At 38.7% G+C, this 21188-nt stretch overlaps 1 protein-coding gene across 1 annotated transcript in view; it reads left to right on the forward strand.

The window, feature by feature from the left end:
* Nucleotides 1–21188, forward strand: part of GALNT12 (polypeptide N-acetylgalactosaminyltransferase 12) — a 47022-nt gene that overhangs the window by 9579 nt on the left and 16255 nt on the right. The window contains exons 2-7 of the mRNA XM_036379024.2: nucleotides 4314–4483; nucleotides 5204–5393; nucleotides 8717–8902; nucleotides 11176–11293; nucleotides 17258–17434; nucleotides 19998–20129. Coding sequence (XP_036234917.1) covers nucleotides 4314–4483; nucleotides 5204–5393; nucleotides 8717–8902; nucleotides 11176–11293; nucleotides 17258–17434; nucleotides 19998–20129 — 973 coding nt within the window. The remainder of the gene's footprint in view (nucleotides 1–4313; nucleotides 4484–5203; nucleotides 5394–8716; nucleotides 8903–11175; nucleotides 11294–17257; nucleotides 17435–19997; nucleotides 20130–21188) is intronic.

The following is a 21188-nucleotide window of genomic DNA, read 5'->3' on the forward strand; positions in this document are numbered from 1 at the left end:
CTGGCCATGTTTTGTTTGTCACTCTATTGTGCACAAGGCTGAAATATTGGTCTCCTCGAGCCAGGTAAGCTCTTGGAGATCTATTTCACACCCAAGATAGCTGAGCTACCTTAGAAAGCATAAAATCAGCAGGATGGCTTCTGTGGTAGTGTTGGAAACAAAAAAGTTTTAATAAAAGGCAAAATAACCAAACTCTTTAGAGAGAAAAACTGAGCCAGGTGCAAGAGGTTCTTGCTCCTGGTAAAACACCTCACAAAAGTGATTACTTTCTTTGTTCTCTTCTTTTTCTAGTTAGTTGCTCAGGCGGGATTTTTTGGCTTCTGTCCAATTGGCTATCCTTTAGTTTGAGGTGAAGTCCCCCAGGTCCTATGAGGTGCCTTTTTTGCTAATTGAGGAAAGAAACTTCTGGGCTTTTTTCCTTTTTAAGGAGACAAAGGATAGTTTTGTCACTCCGTCAACAGGGGGCACATTCCTACACGAGGCTTCTGCTTGTGCATTTTCCAGTGAATCTGCAGAGAGCAGGAGTGACCAGAGGGCAGAGACTGAGCAGGTGTCACTCCTTTGCATTGCCATACCTGTTGTGGCTTATTCATTATATACCAGTGTTTGTCAGTGAAATCTGAGTCTGTTTAAAACTGTATGCATTTATTTTGTTGCCTCTAGGAAAGCCTCTTGGATGTGTTGGCAACAGGTTTTTCCTCAGTGAGTGATCCTGGTATCTGATAACTGTTACCAAAATCAGGTTGACTAGAGATATGTGTACTTCTCCAAAGAAAATGAACCCACTCAATGTGCACAACATGCCATTTTTAATTTAGGTAATTGTTTATTTTAAAACATGAATTACAAAATTATTACAAAACAGTAAAGTTCCTGTGATTGAATAAGATAAGGAGAATTGTGAAGGAATGTTGGACTTCAAATGCATCTGCATTTATTTTCCATGTTTGGAAATGTCACGCTTACTGGCAACCAATTTCCTTCTGTCTGTGTTATGTTTTTACCACCATTTGGTAGTTATGATGACTAGGTTCAAAGTGATGTATCACAGCTAGTGGAAGGGACCACATTTAACTTTATTCACAGAAAAGTTAAGGAATGTTCCATAATCAAGCCTTACTCGCTGAGGTCTCTTGGGCTGTGCTGGATCAATGGCTTAAGGAGGGTGAGGCAAGTTGCCTTCTGGATCTGTCTTTATGGACCTGCAGAACCCAGATGATCAGCTCAAAGGTAGTTTTTAGGATGAATAATGTGAGATGCAATTAATACTGTCTTAACATGATCCTCTCTATTGGAAAGGACAGTGTTATGGGTTTGAGGGTGGCACTAAAGAGTGTCCTACTCAGAAGCTGAAAGCAGGTTGCAGTATAGTATGCATAAATAGATGCTCCCAGTGTGTGCAAAAACGTATTTTGGGACTGCTGTCACCAGTTGCTGTCATTTTAACAGCATACTGTAATTGATATGCATTTGTTTTTCTGAATAATCCAAAAGTAGGAGTGAAATGATTCAGTTGGAAAGTAGGAGCTGGGATACTTGGCTGACACATGGATAATAAAAGTACATCTTGAAGTTTGCAAGTGTGAATACAGAAGATGGGCTGCTGAGGCGCTTCTGTGGTAAACAGGAGTTGAGGAATGGAAAAGATGAGTGATGACCACAAGGCTTTCAATCAGTTTTTGTACTTGTAGTGGGTTTTTTGAAATTTTTATATCTTGTGAAGTGGTAATGTTTAGTGTCCATATGCATGCCACTTAATTGTTATTCAGCAACACTGCCAAGCATTTCCATTTCAGGGATTCATTAGCTTTTTAAAGGTTTTCTTCTGCTATAATTTTTCCAGGGTTTAAATGCTTTGGGTTTGTAATCTCCCGAATGGGATTAAGTTTAAGGCTTAGTGAAACTCTTTCATTACAGAAAGATAAGGAAAAGTGTGCTTCACTTTAGCAACACTGAGACTGCTAACAGTTGAGATCTTCTAGCAATTTAGCAAGAAATATGTCTTGGAAATAATATCTGAGATAAACATGCAAATCTGCGCAGAAGTTGAACAATATGGGTGGGTTTTTTTTTCTTTTGTTTTATTTTGTTTTGGTTTGTTTCTGTTTTTTTTAATAAGGACTTCAGGGTACTGCTCAGGTCAGGGTGGCAGTGCTGGCCAGTGGCCAGCAGCCTGCAGTGCTACCATGGTGGGTCACTTCTCTTCACTCCTGTGCTGCCTTCCACCACGGAGCTGGTAAATTAAACCCATTTTTTAGCACTGGCCTCTTTCTTGACTTTGGAAACCTAAGAAACGTGTGTTCTGGTATGTCTTGTAGTAGGCTGACCTTTTCCTGCAGTGTGGGGTGCGTTCAAGGAAGGAGGCAGCTATGCACAGTGAATCACAAACAGTGTGGGGATTGCCTTGCTCTGTGCCAAATTATGTTTTCCATCTCCAGCATGTAATGTCAGGCAAATCCATTGAAGTCTTTAATCTATAATTAGACTTATAAGCTTCTTTAGACCTTTTGGGTTTCCTTTCTTTAAATGGAAAACAGCATTTTTTCCCATGAATCTTCCTGACATATTTTTCAAAGATAGCTTTCCTGGTGGGTTTTTTTTTTAAATTTATTTATATTTTCCTTCAGCTTTCTAAACTGAGTTTGTAGAGCTCCTATTTCCATCAAGAAATGAACTCAAAATTACCTGGTACAAGTAACTGATGTATATGGATTTTTTTTTTCCTGGCGGTACTGAGCAGAAATGTTTTTCAGCAGGCTAAATTAAATATGTATTTCTAAAATTGGATTCATACAGTGGGTTGTTCTGCATTACAATTAAATAAGTTAATTAAAATGTCACTTGTCACTCCTTTTTATGTGTCAGTGCATGAATGTCTGGCTAAATAAATCAATTCTGTCACCAGGTGTTGATGTGAGACAGTTCCTCTGTGAAAGCCCCTCAGGATAAGTTACAGCCTGGAGGGACAAGCATTCTTGTACTTCACTATATCAATGTGTGTGTTTATGTGTACTACCTATGTATATATGTCTGTATGCACACGTGTTGTCACAGGGCATTCCTGTCATGTTTGAGAAGCAGCCTTTAGGTGCCTCCTTTGCCTGAGTGTCATTTGTCCTGTTGCTTCCTCATTCTCATATATTTATTACAGAACTACTCTACAGACTTCTTGTAAGCAGTTGTATTATGTTGTAAGCAGTTTGCATCTAATATAATTTTCTTAGTGTTTTGGGGAATTTTTGTGCCCCTAAATTGACCTAAAGTATTTTCCTGTTGCATTTTCTACTGACCAGTTTTAATTTCCCTTTTCAGCTCTCCATAGCACATGTTCTGGAGGACTCGCTGCTGTTTTGCTACTTGCCTTGGTATCTGTTGTGATTTAGCAGTCTATAGAAGTTGAAGTCTGTCCTTCTGCCCCTTTTATTGCCCTTGTTGACTGCAGGCAATAAAAGCTGCCAATATGGAATGCTCTGAGCAAAGAGGAGAAATTGTAGAAGATGCCATCGTTATTTTAAAATTCTTCTAAACCAGGGGATTCTTTTAAGAGTTTATACATTTGGCTCAGCTATAACTTTCTTGGCATCCTTATGTTCATTTAGGGAAGTTCATATATATATTTATAGGAAATACATTCTGGAGCTTAATCCAAAGGTTTGCAAACTTTCTGGCTCTCCATAGAGCGAAAACCGTGCATTTCTATATCTGTTTTACGTTTCCGTGGATTTCACTATTAGATTTTGCCAGTTGTGTGGTCTCTCCAAATTCTGCTTCGTGTGCATACATTTCAGTTTTGTTGCTGGTTGTTTGGTTTGGGTTTTTTTTTCCTCTTTATATGTTGCTGTTCCTTCACAGTCGTATTTTTACTGTCTAGCACTTGTTCTATTTTCCAAAGCAACAGTTATCGCTAGTTTATGTTACTGTTTTTAGTCCACTTAGGTTTTGCATTTCTTTTTTTTTTTCTTTTAATCTGAGGCACATTTTGTTCATTACTTGTTCTTCTATTTGAAGTTGTGCGAAGACAGCCACTGCAGCTACACCAGCCCAGAATACCTCCTATTATTTGTCTTTTTAGACGTTTTGATAGTTTGCAGAATTTTATTCATAATGCTTCTGTGGAAATGGAACCTCTGTAAAAGCAACTTCCTAATGTCTTCTCATACAATTTTCCATAGACATGCATTTCTTTTAAGATCCATTCTGTGTTCTTGCTTGCAGTTCGTAACTAGCATGCAAATGGATTTGAGAATTGTTTCCTGAAAATTAAGAAATGCTTTTGCACTTCTACTAAATGTTATCTCCCCCACCCTTTACAGATGCAGAGAGAAGAAATATGATTATTATAGCCTGCCAAAAACCTCAGTTGTGATAGCTTTTTATAACGAGGCTTGGTCAACGCTTCTGCGAACCGTTCACAGTGTTCTTGAGACATCTCCGGATATACTTTTGGAAGAAATTATCCTTGTAGATGATTACAGTGACAAAGGTAGGAAGAACAAGCCTAAATAGTATTGATTGTTGATGGGCTTTTTTGGTCAACCAGTTCATAGGAGAAAGAGTTATGCTGTTCAGGTCACATAACACAAAACTGTATGACAAAGACCTCTCACCGAAAAACAGTTTTTCTTGTAGTGTGCCAGAGAAAAATTTGGCTTATGTACCAAATTTAGTTTGGAATGGTGAAGCAGATTTGCTGTGCGGTAACATGAGTGCTTGTGTATATAGATAGACTCCAGTCTGAACAGAGCACTTTGGGTTTTCTGAATTGAGCAAGTTTCGATTGCACCAATGCTCCCCTGGTGTCTCATATAATGACAGTGACCTAGTTCTTTGGTCTTGTTTGAACAACAGGACATAAAGGAAATCCTGGCATTATCCACCACACATGAATTGTGTTAAGAATAAAACTTTTATACAGAAAGTCTTAAGTAACATTTGAGAAGCTCTTATTGATCTGGGGATGTATTACAGAGGTAAATGTGAAGTGTTCAATTGCTTAAAAGTAACTGTGATTTGTGTCCAAATCCAGGTTTTGTGCTTTTTTCATGTCCTTTCTAAACATGTATAGACAAATCTGAGTTCAAAGTACCACAATCTTTAGAGCCCTACTATAAGTAAAATGCTAGTGAGGAGAGAGCTTCCTATAGAAAGACATAAACAAATAATTTCAGAGTGTATTATTCCCTCTTTTTTTGGCTTGTTACAGAACATTTAAAGGAGACTTTGGAAAACTACGTGGCTGGCCTGCGCAAGGTGCGTCTTATCCGTGCAAATAAGAGGGAGGGGCTGGTCCGAGCCCGGCTGCTGGGGGCGTCTGTGGCGAAAGGAGACATCCTAACATTCCTGGACTGCCACTGCGAATGCCATGAGGGCTGGCTGGAGCCACTGCTGGCAAGGTGAGCTTATGCTCTGGGCTGGTTTTCTCTCCCGTTGGGGAAGAAGGGGCGAGACAGTTTGGCCCACTTCTGCAGTGGAAAAATGACTCATGGTTCACCAAAGGTTACTGCAGTCTGGTCCCTGAGGCACTGCCAGTGTTTGGTGTTTGTCTCCTGGCTGTGGGGGAGCAAATGCAAAAGGAAGTTTGAAAGATCATGGCGTGGTGGGTGGGGGTTTTTTGCTTGTTTGTTTTTGTTTGTTTGTTTTATTTTTTTTCCCTGAGGAGCAAGCTGCCTCTTCAGGCAATGGAAAGTTTTGGTTTTCAAGAAGATGAGTCCTCACCTCCAGCTTTGGAACTACATTGGTAAAGAAGTCTATTTCTGTCAGCCTGGATGAGCAGAATGTCTGGAAAGATGTGTGCCCTGCAAGGCAGTGTTTGCATAATACAAGTCAATAAACTCCATCTTCTTAGTCCTGAGCAAATCCACCTTTCCAGACTGGTTCTGACATAAAGCATCATGGTGTAGGATAGGGAGGAGTAAATGTTATGTCAACACTAACTCTTATTTGGAAATCATCTGTCCTGGGACACTTTACTTTATGCCTATGTGGTCTCTTGTTAATTCTGCAGATCCATCAGGCTGTTCAGAAAACTTTGGTTAATTAAAAGCAAGCAAACAAACAACAAAAAAACCAAGGAACCTTCCCAAAACTCTAACAAAAAATCCCTAGAAACCAGAACACTAGCCTTCCATTTCGGCTGAGAATATTTGTTATATTCTTGTAGACTCACCCATGTGTAGCCAGCAGCCACACATCAACTTTTCCTGCTATGGGTTCAGCCACTGGCACCTCACCACAGCACCTGCTGCTCCTGAATCACATTACAAGGCTCTGTTGGTTTTGCCCCTTTTGCCAACAGCTCATGGCTTTACCTGCTTGGATGCCATTAGCAGATAATGATAGATACAGGACCTGAATCAGACCTCCAAAATACTGTATGTAGAAAACCAACTTTATTTAAAACATAATTAAAAAAAAAAATCTTTACCAGGCCTGTGTTTTGATTTGGATCCTGTTAAGATTCCCACAAGGTACTGCAGAGTAACAGAAAAGGACCAGGAAAAACAGCCTGAATACAAACTGGAGAGAGACTTCCAAAAGCACAAAGTGCCTTGATGTGTGCGAATCTTCCTGATTTGGAGTGGGACTTGTGTTCCCAAATTCCCCATGTCCCTTTGAAATTGTATCTATAATACAATTTCAGTTTTTTGTTTTCTTAAAATTGTCATATGTACCTTGTTTCTAAATTTCACACCGAGTGTATTCCAGATAACTGGGGGGTAGCTATGATAGCGTGAAGAAAGGAAAAGGGATAAACCTCAAATCATGGGCATAGGTTTAACAACTGTCGCCTAAAAAAGTGTAAGATGGGGGAAAGATCTATGATTTCTTCGCTTCTTTAGCGCACCACTAGATGGCAATCTTGAGGAAGGATTGGGATTTTTTTAAATGCAATCGTCACCACCTGTAAAAAGTTAGCCCTCTCTTGGAATTCCTGCCGTTCTTGTTGCAGATGCAGACATGCATCTCTAAGGCGTTTTTCTGTGGCATATCCGATTCAATGTGTGGCAGCAATACCACAGTGTTAGCATTTTGCAGTGCAAACATAGTTGTATTTGTAAGTTGCCTGTGCATTGTACCATCTAGTTAATTCTTAACTTACAGAAAAGATGATGGCTTTTCACTTACTTCATTCCTTTCATAATTGATATCATATGCCAGCTACCTACTTGTTACTTATTTTCCTACTTGTTACAGGAGGAGAAAAATATTTTTACTTTTTATTGTTTTTTTCCTTCTCCTCTACGTGTGGATATAATTTTCATTGCTTTGTACAATGAGGATTCCTACAAAGTTTTATGCAAGTGAGACAAGAGATAACAATATTTGTATAAGCCCTTTTGTGTGCTCTACCAAACAAGGTCTCAATGGGAGATCATAAAGAAGAAAACAGCTGTTTCACATATTCCCTCCAGCAACAAGAGGCCATTTCACACTTCGGGCAGTCTTTCTCAGCTCAGACAATACTACTTTGGAATTGCTGCTGTTCTCTGCTGCATTAACTATCACAAGCTACTTTAATTTCACAGTGTAAGCCATCGGTCAGTCTACAGATTTTTAGCCTAACAATCCCATGAGGAATGAGCTCCCTTTGGATGACCGATGTACTGCATCTCTTACTTGTTTGAAAATGTAATGTGTTCAGTTTTCCTTCACCTCTGAAACATGTAAATACAAGATGCAAGGCTAAAGTGCATATCTGTGTCTCTAAGTGAAACAAGTGACTGCGTGTCACTGAACTATCAGGGCATGTCTAACACTAGAACAGGGAAGATGCTAAACAGTGATTTAAAAGAAAGACCTTGGCTTGAGCTTGTGTGCTTGATGTTGCTCCTAGTACTGAGGGGGGCCATTCTAGAAGGTGAGGAGAAGGCTAATAATCCCACTGCTTTCTGTAAGGATGAATCCTTTTGGAAAGGAATCCTGAAAATCCTGCATGATATTGAGAAATGGGAGGAAGGGGTTTATCTCCTTGTAGAAGTAAACCTGCAAGAAATGTCATCAGCTCTGATGTATTCGTAGTATGATAAAGATCTTGACTATCTTTAGATCACCATTGGTATTAGGAATGTCATTCTGCAGTGCTATCTTGTTTCTCCTTTTCATCTCCTATGTTGCCAGGGTTTCTTGAGGCCTCCTTCAGTTATGTTTCATTGTTGGAGGTCTAATTCCCATGTTGCAGGTTTGGTTTTTTCTAAGCTCAGGGCTTCTTTTTGAGTTGCTGTTACAGTACTCACTGCAACATTTGCAGATGATCACAGTTACAAGAGCAGCCATGACTTCCAAGGGCCAAGAGTCTGGCTGGTTTATTATTCATCACTGCGAAAGTATGCAATCAAACTGCTCTCTTAAATAGCTACGTGTACAAAAGAAAATGAACATTTTTTTTCCTTGATAAAGTGGTGCTGGCTATGGCAGCCAAGCCAGATGCTGAATGTGTTATCTCAAGCCATCTGGCGTATCTTGCTTCCACCATCCAGGAAGGTTGATGCTTGCCAGCGGAGTCCATCCTGATACATCCTCCTGATGTAGGAAAAGGGGGGTTATTCTTGTATTTATTGTATCATCATTTCCTTGTTATTACAGCATGAATTGAAAAGGAGCAAAACTTCATGTTTGGTATTGTAAGCATTCTTTGTTCTTGTCAGTTCTATTTTTTTTTTTTATTTTTAGAGATGTTTCTAATGGAAGTCACCCTTTTGTTTTAAAACCTTACCAGGATTGCTGAAGAAGAAACAGCTGTTGTCTGCCCTGTTATTGATGTTATTGACTGGAACACATTTGAGTACTTGGGAAATGCTGGTGAGCCACAGATTGGTGGATTTGACTGGCGCCTGGTCTTCACTTGGCACAGTACCCCTGAAAGAGAACAAAAACGGAGGAAGTCCAAGACTGATGTGATCAGGTTAATTTTTATGCATCCTAGAAACTGTGAATGTGTTTTTGATTTCACCTGAAAATGCCAGGTGCTGAAAGATATTTGGGAAATGAACATATTACAAAAATGTATGTATTTTGTTTAGTTCCCCATTTTTTTTTTCTAAAATAACTCCTGTTTACCCTGTTCCTGGAAAAAATAGTGCTCTAAAATATGAAAATCCTGTTTCATCTTCCATATGGAAAACTTATTGCAAAGTAGTCTCTTGACTCCTCTAGAGAAAGTCTTACAGATGCTTATCAGCACATGGAAAGAGTGTAACTGATTAACTAATACTGGAGGATGTCCTCTGTGCAAAGCAAAGAGCTCTGTGTTGTAAAAAGAATGTATCATGGGCAATGATGAAAAGGGAAAAACAGCACCAACCAGTAAGAAGGTAAAAGCAGTTTTGAAGATTTTTTTCTGTGCTGTGTAGTTCACTGTGCTATTTTCAAAGGTGAGCCATTTTGCCAGCTCTTTACTGGGGTGAAACAACACAGCTCTATCCACCATGGTTTCTGTGAAGGACTAACTCGCAGAGCTCAGGCTGATGTCTTCATTATGGGTTTTAGTTTTGTCTTATTTTAAGACAAGATGCCATCAATTGGTATTATTTGTCACTCAACATTGTATATTTAGGAGGGGTAAGAGAATAGAACAAACAAGGCATCTGGAAAATGGGAATGGTAGACAAGATCCTGATAGCTGAGGATCTGCCATGTTCAACCTAGCCCCATCTGCTATGGAAGTTTCTGTATTTCAGCAGTTTATTGAAGTAAATTAACCTGTTTGGCATTTTTAATACCATCATTTTGTTAGTACTTTTATCTATTATTGTAGAGACCACAAAAAATGGAATTATTATTTTTTCTCAGTCTTTTGTAAGTTGCTTATCATGATATTAATACCCAGTATTTCACAAATATTAATGTACTTATCCTCAACAGAATGAACTTTTTTTAAAATGGGAAAAGTGAGGTAGTAATTGAGTCTTTCTCAGCATGTATTAATCCATGTCCTCCTTAAAACAAAAAAATCCAAATAGAATGAATATTTTTAAAACATTTAGTTCAAATATGATGCTTTTTTTTCTTCATGATAAGAAGAATTGTCTTTGACATGACAAGAGGAAAATGATGAGGGATAAAGTTTCAGGGTAGCCTGAGGACTGTGAGCTCAACAGGTGTCTGGAGAAAGCAGCAGTGCTGGGAGTGGTGTCACCAATAGCTTGGTTTGGAGGGATCTGGAGGGAGACAGAAGGACTTGACTGGTTATGGAGTTTATTTTTCCTTCTGTCTTGTCTCATCTCATTCCATTCTTTGAAACAACATATGACAGTGTGAGACAGTGTTGCTTCAAAAAGATAGCTGGTAAAATTAGTTTTGACAGATTAAGAGTAATTGATCATTCATCTCACTTTTGTTGGTATTTACCTCAGCAGCAATTTAGTAAAATTCACACAATGCCAGATGAACTTAGTTCTAATCACCATTATATACTTGGCACTTTAAAGAAAGTCATCCTAAGACTGTAAATAATAGGGAGCAACATTGAACAAATACAAATTTATGTATATGTGCACACTCTACCATAATGGAAGCACATCCCTTAAGTGTGCTGTCACTGTGGGCCTTGTGATCTTCAATCATGTCCTTTGAAGGACATGAGGACCCAGTCCAATGAGGACCCAGCCATGACTCCTGATTTTTATTTTTTTTTTCCCAAACTTAGTAAAAAATTTAAGAACAGACAGATGGGTAGATTTTCTTAGAAAGAAAATAAATCTCTTTAGGGGCTATATTTACTTAATAATTAAAGTCTGAGAGTTTTTTCAATTGATATTAGTGGGATCAAGAATGTTGGTTTTGATTACTAAAGCACAAGTATTTTTTTAATTATTGCTTAAGTAAAATAGATAGGGATACAGCATGTAGAATTTCAGAGCCGACTAATACAGTTCTGCCACAAAGTTAATGTTCTCTTATGTGAAGAGGCTCTTCATTTGCACACAGACACTGCAATTGGAAAAATTTATTTTAACACAATATTTTTACATTCTGGTGTTGTTTTAGGTACAGTTTTTTAGTACAAAATTAAATTCAAATGGCCTCATAATAATTGATAAATTTCTGACTGTTACTTTGTATCCAGAAAAGACTGAGAAAATAGAAAATAGAAATATATTGTATTTTCTTTATCTGTTACATTGGTTTAATATTATTTCTTTTTATACAGTTCAGAGTTACTATTCTCTTTCATAGGTCTCCAACCATGGCAGGTGGATTATTTTCTGTGAGCAAGAAATACTTTGATTATCTTGGTTCCTATGACACAGGAATGGAAGTCTGGGGAGGAGAAAACCTTGAATTCTCATTTAGGGTAGGTGGCTTAATTGAAAGTTTCTTTTCCTCAGAATACAACAAGTTCCTGCTTCTTTCTTCATGCCCTTTTACTTAATGAGGTAGCTGTAATGTAAGCAAGTGCTAAGAAGGAAGTCTTTTGGAAGTATCTTGTTCTTGCACTTCAGGATCACTGTACTTTTCTTCCAAATAGCAATTTTAAAGCAATTTTTAAATACATGTCTTTGTTTTGAGCTCTAGTATAAAATGTAAAAAGGGCTGTGATGCTAGTGGGTGAAGTTTATATCCTGAAGCTTGAAGAAGGTCATGGGGAAGATTTGCGGTGCTTTGATGTGACTCAAGAGTTCTTGCTCTGGTTGATGGAGCAAGCAGTTCCCAGTGGGGCAGGAGAAGGCAGCCCCTGTACTAATTTTAAGGCTTTTTTCTGTTTCACCTCAGAAAAAGTTTGTACAAAGTTTATAAAAGGTGGAAGATCTCCAGTAACTGTAGAATTGTGCCCACAGGAGGCATGACGAAGTGCTCAGGTGTGAGACAGATAGCTGAAATGGAAAGGATTTACAGCAGGAAAAGAGAGGAGACACAGGACAGTCCAGACTGATCAGCGAAGCAGAGTTCTCCTGTGCTCAGCTGTTACCAGTGCTGATTCCCGCTGAGCACTGGCTGCCTGTGGTTTACCCCAAATCACACTTAGCTCATTGAAGCCATCTTGTGGTGACGTAAGAGGGATGCCTCTTTTGGCTTTCATGGAGTTCACAGCTTATTATCTTGAATTACACTTGTCTGTTCTGCCCACCATCTGTTATTTTTGATGGTCATGTTTCCATTTCTCTGAGTCATTGACTCATGGTTCAGGAGGATTTTTGGATTTTTTACCAGGTGACAACAGATTTCAAGGTTAAATAGCATTTTAATGTTACAAAACCACTTTCTTGAGAAAGGAGACATCAGCAGACTGTCTTTCTGGATGTCTGTGTGTTAACCAGAGAAGCATGGAGTCTTCCTGGCTGCTGTTACGATTTCCTGCTGCCCGCAGTGCAGAAATCATAGAAAAGAAGGTATAAAAATAAGGAACAAAAATTATTAGGAATAACAAGCACAGGCCTAGAGTTGATATGGTTTCTCTCTGGAGGGAGACTTCTCAGCTGGAAACGCTCTTCGATCTGAGTTCATGACTACCTCCTTTTTCATCTAGGGAACAGTTTCTGGCACATAAGCCAAACACAGCCTACTCAGTAGTCTTGGTCTAGTTCAGCAGACCTCCACCTGAAGGGAGAAGCAGTTGATCCACCTCCATCAGCCTGTGACCTTCTGAAGCAGGAGTCTCTGGACCCAGTGTACTCAGAACTTCAACTCCTTGGAGAAAATCTCTAATATGGCACATTTGGCATGCAGTTCTTGGGTTTCTGCACTTTGTGTCTTGCTTTTGGGGAGACCAAGGCTTGCATGCAGCATGACCCTTCCTTTTGGCTCAGAGTGCCCCAGTGCCAGTTGCTGCTTTAGACCCACCCTTCCATTGCCCTTGACCTCTATGAAGCTCTGGCAGCCAGTCTCATTTTGTATATCACTGGTTCCCCTGAGCCAGGACTCCGTGGAGTGCAGCAGCATGTACGAGCAGTGCCTTTACTCCTTCAGCATGCAGGACAGAGGTCTCCTTATGGGATAGAGGAAGACTCAGAGGTGGCCTAGCATACAGGAGAAGCACAAAGGGAGCAGCAGAGTCCCCAGGAGAGAGCGCACAAGCACTGTGCAAGGGTCTAAGCCAGCATGTAGGTGCAGGTGGTTCAGGCGACTCCTGGGAGACAAATGATTTAACAGGACAGCCTGTGCAATGGCCAGCAAATATGCCTGGCCAATTTTCCTAGTGCAGATTGCCAGTAGCATCTGGGTATTTGTACGCAACATGCTTTGCTCTGTTTGATTTGGAGCCCTTGTACTTGTGCTCTGTGTGGAGAGGATTTTTGTGGAACAGAGCAGAGTGCTACGATGCTGTTTAACTGTGTTCTTTTGGCTGCCTGCAGTGTTCCAAGAGGTCGGAACGGATAAATCATTGTTAGTGTTGTTGTCCTTGTGTTTTCTAAACCTGTCAGACCTGAAAATTAGGAGCAGAACTACTCAAAACTGCTGTAAATTAATTTATTATTGCTCTCATCTCTGAAAACACCACTCCCAATGACATGAAAAGACTTGTCCTCAAGCCTCCTCTTTCTTGCACTTCGATTATTCTGAGCTGAAGAAATTCTCTATGGTTTTGAGAGGTGCAACAAGGACAAAGCTTTCACTAAAAGCACAATGACTAAGAGAGATGGAGGCTACGTGCTGAATGCAGAATCGAGTCAATGTACCTTGGTTTTGGATTGCTTAATGCTATTTGGCTGGATAAGATTTCACTTCATGGGCATAATGGGCATTGAAACTCCTCTTTCTGAGGGATTCAAAACATGCTCTTTCATCTTCTCCCTCATGTACTCAGAGCAAAGGGAACCTGGTCACAGCTTCTATCCCTTCTCTGCTCTTGGTGCCACAAGTAGCGCTGCAATGTAAGTTTGTTTCTGGACCAAGGCCTAATATGTCTGTGGTCTGTCCTTCAGCCTACCATGTGCAAAAAGGCCTTTCTTCTCAGAAGTGTTACTGCCCATGAGCCTGGGTGATACAACTCAGAACACCTGGGGTCTTCTCTCTTCCAGTATTTTTGTATTGTTTCTTTTTGTCTGGATCTCGAACTCTGTCTTGTGTTGAGAGCAGCTAGGGTGAGTGTGTCTGGGGCGCCTCTCCACCCACCCAGCTTCCAGCAGATTGTGCATGAGCACCACACTGGGGGCTTAGCCACAAGTTGTCAAGAAAACATTGCAGCAGAGAGAGAGCAGCAGAAACATAGGGTTTTCCACATTTTGCCCTTTTTTAGGATATAGCATCCTTTCTATTTTTTTTTATTTCTTCCAGATAGTCTTAAAATGTTAGAATGAGCTGGTAGAGCTTTTATTCTTTAGTATTCATTGACAATTGACAAGGTCAATTGTCCAGAGACCCTGGCAGGGACAGCAATCCCAAGGTGAGATTTTGAACATTTTCTGTAGGTTTTCATAATGCCACCATCTGTCTCTGGAAACAAAAGAAAATATGCCGATAGTCTGCATGCATCAAGATGAAAGTGAAAGTGAAAAAAGGAATGGCACCTTGTTTTCTTACTGAAGTGGAGGAAAAATGTGTGCTTTTATGATGAGAGCTGTGAGTTACCCAGACCTAGTAAAGAAACAGATCTACATGTACATGAGCTTGCAAAATATGCATGAAACCTTATGTATTTTTCTGTTAAGAAGGTTGAACTAGTTTTATGGAGAATCTTCTGCAGAACCACTTACTTAGCATTTAGTAATCAACTTTAGTTTCTCTATTAAATTCCTTGCTTTATTTTATGGCTGTTCATTTGTACCTGATTTTATATAGAGGTCATAATTTTTCCATTAAAATGAAAGTGAATAAACCTTTTGAGGAATTGTTTAGCTGAAGTATATTCAATTTTCTTTTGTAATAGGATGGCAAGATAATTTTTGTACTGTTTTTATGAAATACTTAGAATTTAATGAGCATTGCTTAGCAACCTACAGTTATTTTTTAGAGAGCTTTAATTATTAAAAATTCAGCTGTTACAGAATTCTCTTTTTGGCATCAATTTAACAGAGGTATGGTCAGTTTGTTTCATTCCTTTGAAATCAGACTTTATCATGGATGAGCTGAGGCATGTGCTTCCTTCTTAACTACATTTTTATTTCAGTAGTCTTTATCATCTGTTCCTAATATCTTTTTTAAAAGTAGGTGAATTAATAAATCTTATGTGGAATATAACATTGGAAATTTTTAAACTAATAAACTTATGGCTCTTAATATTTGCTGACAAATCTTGAATGGTAAATTGCAGCTTTAAAAAATAATCTTGAACATAGAAATAATAATTATGAAAAATGTTGTTTTGAAATTAATCTCAAAAAAGGATATTGTAAAGTGAAAGTGGATAGTTGGTTTCATAGCAGCTTTCAAAATGGCAGTAAAGTAACTTACCTAAGAAAATATGCAAATTGTTTGAAACATTAGTACAGAATTCTCGATTTATTGTGTAATTCCTTTAATCATCTTTGTTCAAATGACAAATATGCTGCTTCCCTGAAAAGAAGCAAAAAAGAGGAGAGAAAACTCACATGGAAAAAGAAGAAATTAAAATTTTAAATCCAGGAAGTAATAATTGTCCAGTAGTCCCTATAGATGTTTAATGAATTACCTCTATCTTTAAAGAAACTTTAAAGAAAAGTAAACATATGTATTAGAGTGCTTACACTTTGGTAATTAAATACAGCATTGTGCCATGCAGAAAGTCTGATGTTGTTATCCAAAACCAAATAAATGGAAATGACACTCATTGATTTCCAAATTTAGAAATTTTAGAGAAATTCTAAGTAACTTTTAAAAAATCCCCTAAAAGTTAGCAGTCTAAAACCAAGTCCTATCTTGTGTGAGCTGAAAGCCTTTATCTTTTTAGATCACTAAAACTCCCAGAGAGAGAGAATTGGGAAACGTCCCACTACTGATCTTTGGCACTCTTAGCAGCAGAGCTTTTATTTGCTACCTCATATCTTTCACTCCTGCTGTATTTATTTGAATAGCATATAATTAAAAATGTATGTCTTATACAAGAAAGTTATCAGGGAGCAAACCTCTACCCCTTAGACCTATCCCAGCTAATTTCCTTTGTCTTCCATTTACAAAGGAATGATGAGCTGCCACTTATGCATTGTTGAATACATGAGGAGAATTCTAAATCTTTTATGGGAAGTCCATCAGAGCCATTGGTGACAGCCTCAGCCTCAAGTTAGTTCAAGTACAGCAACATCTCCGGCCTTCCTCCTATCTGGCAAAATTTCAGAAACCTTGTTTCTTTCAGGCACCCTTCAGAAACCGGGCATCTGCCATGGTGTGGTCACACACAATATTGAATAGGAAATGCATAGTTCTGCTTTCCTTTCAAGTAGTCAAACTTGAGATCAGAATGGGTGATGGGAAAGTGGCTGTGTAGATGAACTGCCAAAAGTCTTTGGTTTTCAAAGGAGAAGAATGTAATTACAAAAATGTGTACATAGTGCTGAGGCTAATGGATCCACTTGATGGTTGTTTCTGGACTTTATCTCATGGGCTGTACATTTCCCAACCTGGGGAGCCAGAGAAGCAGGAGTCTGAGCACCTGGGCAGAGTGATGGTTTGCAGGGATCTGCCAATTCCACATTTGGGTGCAAGTACTTCCTTGGCATCAAGCAGGAATATTGGTTTAGATGGAGGAGGTTGTTTCGTTGTTGTTGGTTGGACCATCATAAGTTATAGAAGTACTTTGCTTTTTCTTTTCATGTGTTGGGTCTGGGGTACATTTCCCAGCTTTCCAATGGAAAAGGTTAGTGAGATTTTATCACCAGGCACCTAAACCTCCCTTCTAGATTGGTGAATGTACAAATGGGAAGCTTACCTTTGTCAAGTTGGCTTTCCAGTAGAATATATAGATGGTATATAGATCTATAGATTTCTGGTAAGGATTAGTTATCAGTTACTGGTTTCTTTCTGAGATAGCTATTTACGTGCTTAATTTGGAAAAGAAACATGCTTCTTTTGTCTTTTAATTTTTTTTTTAACAATGTCTGCATGACTTGTATGGTAGATCACATCTTATCATGAGAAAATAAAACTAAGAAAGGAATATTGCACTCCAGATAAAACCAGAGAGTGATTATCTCCTTGTGAACTCAGAGGAAATTACTAAGAGCAACAAGGATGTAATTTTATCCAGTTTAGTCATCAAATGAGACACAAAATTATTGTATGTGTTACTTGTAGTATGGTGTGGTATTCTTGAGACGGTGTTGCTCTTACACAGGCTTATTGTTACTATATCCTTGAGCTTGCAAAAGACAAAATTAATGATACACACTGTCAATTCTTTGCTCAGATATGGCAGTGTGGAGGAAGTCTTGAGATCCATCCTTGCTCCCATGTAGGTCATGTTTTCCCCAAACAAGCTCCGTACTCACGGGCTAAAGCTCTGGCAAACAGTGTGCGTGCAGCTGAAGTGTGGATGGATGAATATAAACAACTTTATTACCACCGAAACCCACACGCTCGCCTGGTGAGTTCAACTCTATTGTTCCTGGAGTTTCAGAATTTGTTTTCAACCTACTAACTATTGACTAAGCTAATATTTAACATGAAGTGCTTTCTATGTTTATTTCTTATTCCTTCTGTAAGTTTTTCCGAGACATAGAATAAGTGTATAATTTTTAATTCTTTGGAAAAAATTAAAATTCTGTAAGAGTACAAGGTGGCCCAATCCATGTCAATAATAAGTGAATAAATGAAAGAATAATATGAAGTGGGGTCATCAAAGCAAGAAGGAGTTGTTTTGCCTAAAATGTGCACTTCTGTGAAATGGCTGATCCAGGACACTCAATAAGAATTACACAATTAATGAATGCAAATCAGCACGTTTCAGTGGACAGTAGACCTTCAGGTAAACAGCATGTTAATAATATTTAGCAAAATTACCTGTCTTGTGATAATTGTAAAACTTTGGACTGATGTAAACGAAAATAGATTTTTCTGTTTGATTTACTGCTGCACCATGTTCAGTTAAAAAAAAAACAAAACACCAACAAGTAGAAACCAAAATCAATATTGAAATGATTAAATTAATTAAAATCAGTCATGGCAACTCAGATGAAAATGTTCCTAATAAAATGTTTCAAATATCAGTTCTGTCAGTTTTGAGGTTCTTTTAAGTTGAAATTTTTATTTTCCTTGAAATGAAAATACAAGATCATTGGTTGCAAAATTTTTCAGGAAATTATTACTGTGAAAACTGACTATGTCAAAACAGTAAAGCAGTGTGCAAATTCATAACTTGGATGTATTTATTGTTAGGGGCCTGAAGGCTGGAAAACAGTAACACTGGAGTGTTCTCTCAGTGTCTAGAAATGAATTAAATGAACCTCTGTCACCAGGTCTGAAATTCAGGCTCAGAGAAATCATTGCCTGCTGTTGCTTGTTTCTGGAGGTGCCTGGTCTCCCCAGCATGATCTCTTTGCATGAAAAGTTTTCTAAACACTGCCTTTTTGGTTTTGTCCCTGGGATGGGCTGCTGGGCATCAGTTCTGGCTTCACTGGATCAGACCTGAGGGACCAGTGTTGGGCGCAGGGAGGCCCCCGCTCATTTGAGTGGCCAACCCCAATAGATGCAGCGGGGGAAAACTGCCCTTGAAAACATGAGGCTTTTAAAAAATATGCTGGAGGATGCTGGAGAAGATGAATTTGGTTAGCTTTCATCTTTTGTTTGTTTGGATTAAATTGAGTAATTAGATCATTATAGTCCACACATTTGTAATAATTGGTTTACTTTAATGTCATAAAAGCCATTTAGGTTTTATTATCGGAGTCTGACTTGGAGAGAAATATGGGATTCGCCCATAGGCAACGCCAGGCTGATTTCAGCTTGTCATACACAAAAAGAGCAATAAATGCTGACAATTTTTCTTGTAAAGTGCTGGGCATCTTATGTCTGTAATGACAGAGCTTTAACTTTAAAGGATATTTGTGTTCGTACTGAAAGTTTCATGTATTGGCTTATTGTAAAACAGTGGATATAAGCTGAAACTCATGTGGGTTATTTTTCCACATATCAAAGCTGCTGCCAATGAACTTTGGTTTCCATAATGCTCTGTGCACCACTTGTTGCAGCAGTTGAGCTCAGACCTTTTTACTTCATCAAACCCAAATATTCTGTTCTGTAGCATACAGGAAAATGATTGATGTTATGGCTGCAAAAATTGGTTCCATGAAGTTTCACTTCAAGATTAATGTTCAGACCTCAGAGCTAATATGTCACGCTGTTTGTTTATTCAAACAGGCATCTCTGTTTTACATTTGCTTTGTGTTTTCAGTGGTATTTCCACAGCTCTGAGAAATGCAAATACATTTGTGGTTTGATGAAAGACTGTGTCAAGTGACCTGTAAAAATCTGGGGGCTGCAAATGCTCTCTCATGCCTGACTATCTGAAATCCCTAGTCAGTATGAAGATAGGGTTTTGAAGACAGACATAAAAAGACATGGACTCTGCTCCAATCCATAGACAGGGAAAAGTCTGCAATGAAAGCTTTTCTCTGGAGGTTTAAGATTTCATACTCCTCACCCCCCAAAATGGTGAAGTTCAAAGGATGCATTAGCAGATTTCACAAATTTCAAAACTTAAGTGTAGAACTGTACAGGTAATTTGCAAATGGATAGTGTTATAATTTAAAGTCCTAAAGATTCATTCACTGCTTTGGAGATTTTCAATTATCTTTCTAAAGGAAGTCTCATTTTCCAGTACGCCTTCTCAGTCTCCAGCAATCTGTATTCAAGGGCTTCCTCACTTGCAGATTCAGGGAGTTTTCTTAGACAAACTGTCTTCTAGAATATTTTAAAGTTCTACTTGCACAGTTCCAATTATTTTTTGTCAGCATTTAACAAATGTAAGGATAATGAAATCAAATCCAGCACCCAAACATGGTGATTTTTCCTGGCTAGAAGTCCTACTCATCACTGTAGCATACGGTTCCTAATAATGTATACAGATAATTTAAAAGAGAGCATCTGTTCTGGATTTTTTTTTTAATTTTTTTCCTTCTTTCCTTTCTTTTTTTTTTTTTCCCTTTCAGGAACCATATGGAGATGTGACAGAAAGGAGACTTCTACGAGAGAAGCTGAAATGTAAGGATTTCAAATGGTTTTTGGAGAACGTGTATCCAGAACTTCACGTACCCGAGGACAGACCAGGCTTCTTTGGAATGGTACGTGGCTGCTGAGAAGGGAGCCTGCTTGCAGCTCTCTGAGCTCTCCTACTAAGTCAGTGTGAAGGTGTTTTTGTGCCTAAATCAGTTTGGGATTTTGGTAGAATTCAGTTAAAACTGGTAGGCTTTAAAATGTGGTATTTATCAGAATATTGAAGGGAATGCTGTTTATGAAGGAGTTCTGTGACAGAGTAGGAGAACAGGTAATGTTGCTGTGGATTACTCCTTCTAAGTGACATCTTGGGACTGTTAAAGGCAGGAAAAGAGATTTTTATTTCTCGAAACATTGCATAACAAAAAGATAACAGTAAAGTGTTTTATTTTACTTGCTGAATTGAAAAGAAAAGGAGTGTGCTTTGAAACATATGTTCGTACATTTTATATGATGAAAACTATGATGCTCTGGTGATGGGAAAGAGAGCTGGTGCTAAGTGCTTCCAGATCATAGGGGATTCTGTATATTAAACCAACATGTTAATTTTTAATCTGGAGATCACTTTAGACCAACAAGGGCTCAGGCAATAGGTTCAATCAGAATCCTCTTCTCTTTTAAGAGCTGACAGCTCTTTATGCTTTTTGCAGCTTACAAAGAAATATAAACTATAGCTCTGTGTATATTACATTACTATAATCTCATCTGGAAGGGATGAAGGCAGAGATGATGCAGCAAGTAGCTGTTTCCTCTGAAAAAATCACCAGATACCAGCTGAATGTTAGGAACACAAAACTGCACCTTTCCACCAGGCAAAGATGTATCAAATATCTTCCTAATTACTAAATGCCACATTGACTTAAAAGTACTTTTGCTGGTAACTCAATTGCTCTGCAGATCCCGCTAAGCTGCATTCCCACACTGCATCAACACATCCAGCCCTTGTCTTCCTGCCATCTGCCCTTCCCCAAGTTACTCAGCCTCTGCTGAATCTCCTTCAGGAAAGGGAAAAAAATCTGATCTCTGTGGACATACAAAACATTCAGGAGCAAAGTCTCCCCACAGTCTGCCCTAATAGCTTTGTAACTTGAATGAAAAAGATGCTAATGTGGAAATGCTGTGGTTTC

The sequence above is a fragment of the Molothrus ater genome, chromosome 1, assembly GCF_012460135.2.
Source record: "Molothrus ater isolate BHLD 08-10-18 breed brown headed cowbird chromosome 1, BPBGC_Mater_1.1, whole genome shotgun sequence".
NCBI lineage: Eukaryota > Metazoa > Chordata > Aves > Passeriformes > Icteridae > Molothrus > Molothrus ater.